General features: G+C 35.3%; 1 protein-coding gene across 1 annotated transcript; it reads right to left on the minus strand.

The window, feature by feature from the left end:
* Nucleotides 1-360: 360 nt before the first annotated feature.
* On the minus strand, nucleotides 361-2,183 carry LOC547962 (cyclin-dependent kinase inhibitor 7). The gene is made up of 4 exons (XM_003550022.5): nucleotides 1,586-2,183; nucleotides 1,376-1,440; nucleotides 918-1,061; nucleotides 361-772 (listed from the first exon to the last, which is right to left on the minus strand). The coding sequence occupies exons 1-4, from the start codon at nucleotides 1,811-1,813 to the stop codon at nucleotides 703-705; spliced, it is 507 nt and encodes a 168-aa protein (XP_003550070.1). The 5' UTR covers nucleotides 1,814-2,183; the 3' UTR covers nucleotides 361-702.
* Between the last annotated feature and the right edge of the window lie 210 nt (nucleotides 2,184-2,393).

Raw genomic sequence — 2,393 nt, forward strand, 5'->3', positions numbered from 1 at the left:
CTCCTTCTCCATTTTCACCATGCTTGATAATATAACATTCTTCACTGTGCTGTTTTGTTCCCTTTCGATTTATTATAATATATATTATAGGAAATGGAAAAGACCTCGCCATCCACGCAGAAATAACATCCATCCATCAATACAAGTGATCGCAGAAAGTTTCGGGACAAAAGGCAAAGTTTTTCCATTGTTTAAAAAAAGGGAAAAAGACAAAACAGCACTAAAAAATTAAAGCAATGAAAAGACAAGAAAGATAAAGACGGAAAGAAGGGTAAAGGGTAAATTAGCGTCATGGGATAGGGGAAGAAGAAGAGACACGAATTTTAGGGGGGAAATTGCGATTTGCAAAGCACAAAGAAAGGGGAAAAAAAAAATGAGAGACTACAATTTTGTTGTAGCCTTATAGGAATCGTTTTCGCCACAGTCACTACCATCAACGGAATTCACAGAACTAGCTTTCTCCGTATAACTATATCATAAACCGTACACAAATAAATAACAAAGGGAATTTAACCATAGAAGAAGAAAAATAAAATTAACTGTACACCAAACGTAGTCCTACCGTGAAAAAACGAAAAGTCGAAGTAAAAAATGAAGTACCTAAAGTAAATTAATTAACGTAAAAATAATGTCAGCAAGTGGCATGATTTTTTAATTAACGGTCTTCTTCTTCTTCTTCTTTCAAGGTTGGTACTTTCACTTTTATGACTTCAATTTAACCCACTCGTATTGTCCCTCCAAAGGCATGTCCTTCACAAAATCATAATTATACCTGCAGATTAATGAACAAAAATAAATATAATATGCAAAATTCCAAACACATCAATAAATATATATATATATATATATATATATACCATATTTTTAATTCAGTTTTAATTTCACATTTTAAAAATGGCAATGAATTGTTATCTTACTTGTCTGTGAAGCGTTTCTGAATGTCTTTCTCCGCAGCAGCGAAGAAATCTTCGAGCTCCGACTCCGTTGGAACGCAGCGAGATTTGGTTTTGGTGATATGCTCCTCCGTTGAATCCACCTCGCGCGTGAGACTCATCTCTCTCCTGCAACGACACAATTTTTTTCGGTTAATTTTCAGAATGTGTAATAATAATGCACATATGTATGATGATGCATATATATACATATACATGAGCATAATTGATACATGCATGTCAGAGAGTTACAGAATTAGTTTTTTTGAAAGGAAGGAACAATAATCATGATGATGACTTGCACATACGATACGATACACTCACTCACTCACACCTTTTTAATCGTTTTGAATTCAAACGAAACCGAATCATTCAAGATTTGAAACTATTGCAATCACTATTTTATTTTGTTGTTTTCCTTTTTTGAATCTAAAATTCGAGACCTTATTTTTTGTTGTTGTTGTTCACCGCAGTTGCACGTCCATGTTTCAACTTGCGCACTCTCAACCTGAAAAAATTAAGTTACATTATTACAACACATTAATGAGAAGCAATTTAAGGAGAGACAAAACGCAAGTTCAATCAAACTAATTCATTGATATATAATAATTAGTAATTATCATTATAATTTATAATTTATTGATAATATTCACCTCTAGATCTGAGGATTTGATGATTCGGTTTTCGTTGTCGAAGGATCCGTTGCTGGAGCAGCACGAAGCCGGAGATTCGCCGGAGATTCGTTCCTCCGTCGTCGGAGAGGTAGCGTTGCTCAAACTCTTGATTTGAACGAAGGAGATTTTTCTTCTCTTCGGTGAAGTTGCGGAAGCTGCCATGGCCAATGCAGTTCGAGCTCGTGCCTTAACCTGAGCCATCTCCATTGATATTCTTCTGCAATCTCAATTTTCAGTGTTCGAAAGTGCGACGAGGATAGAAATCGTGACGAAGAGAAGAAGGAAAAAAAAAAAAGAAGAAAGGTTGAGGTGTTGGGGGTTTTGATAGCGGTGGGAAGCGGTGATCACAGGCGCCGGAGGAGGGCGAATGAGGGAGTGACACGTGGCGGGAGGTGACGGTTGAGAGGGTGTTGAAAACGCAAAAGGATGCTGTCACGGTTAGTTGGGAGGGGAATGAGTAAACGAGAATCATGAGGTTAGGAAGGAAGAATCATATATAGAGATTGTTTCGGAGAATTCTGTTTGGGGAGTGAAGATTGGAGAGAGAACGGGTCTCGAGCCAAAATAATTGTGTCTTGAGGGAAATTACAGTTGTATCCTTCCTTTTATTAAAATATAGTTTTTTTTCTGTATTGTATTTGGATATTCATATATCTGTGATATTTTCTTATATGTTTAGTTGTTATTTTACAATATTCTTTTTAAATTTTATTTTATAACTAAATGCAAAAAAACAACTAGAGCTAGAAAAAAAATGAAAATAAAAAAAATAATTCTAATTCAAATT

The sequence above is a fragment of the Glycine max genome, chromosome 17, assembly GCF_000004515.6.
Source record: "Glycine max cultivar Williams 82 chromosome 17, Glycine_max_v4.0, whole genome shotgun sequence".
Lineage (NCBI taxonomy): Eukaryota > Viridiplantae > Streptophyta > Magnoliopsida > Fabales > Fabaceae > Glycine > Glycine max.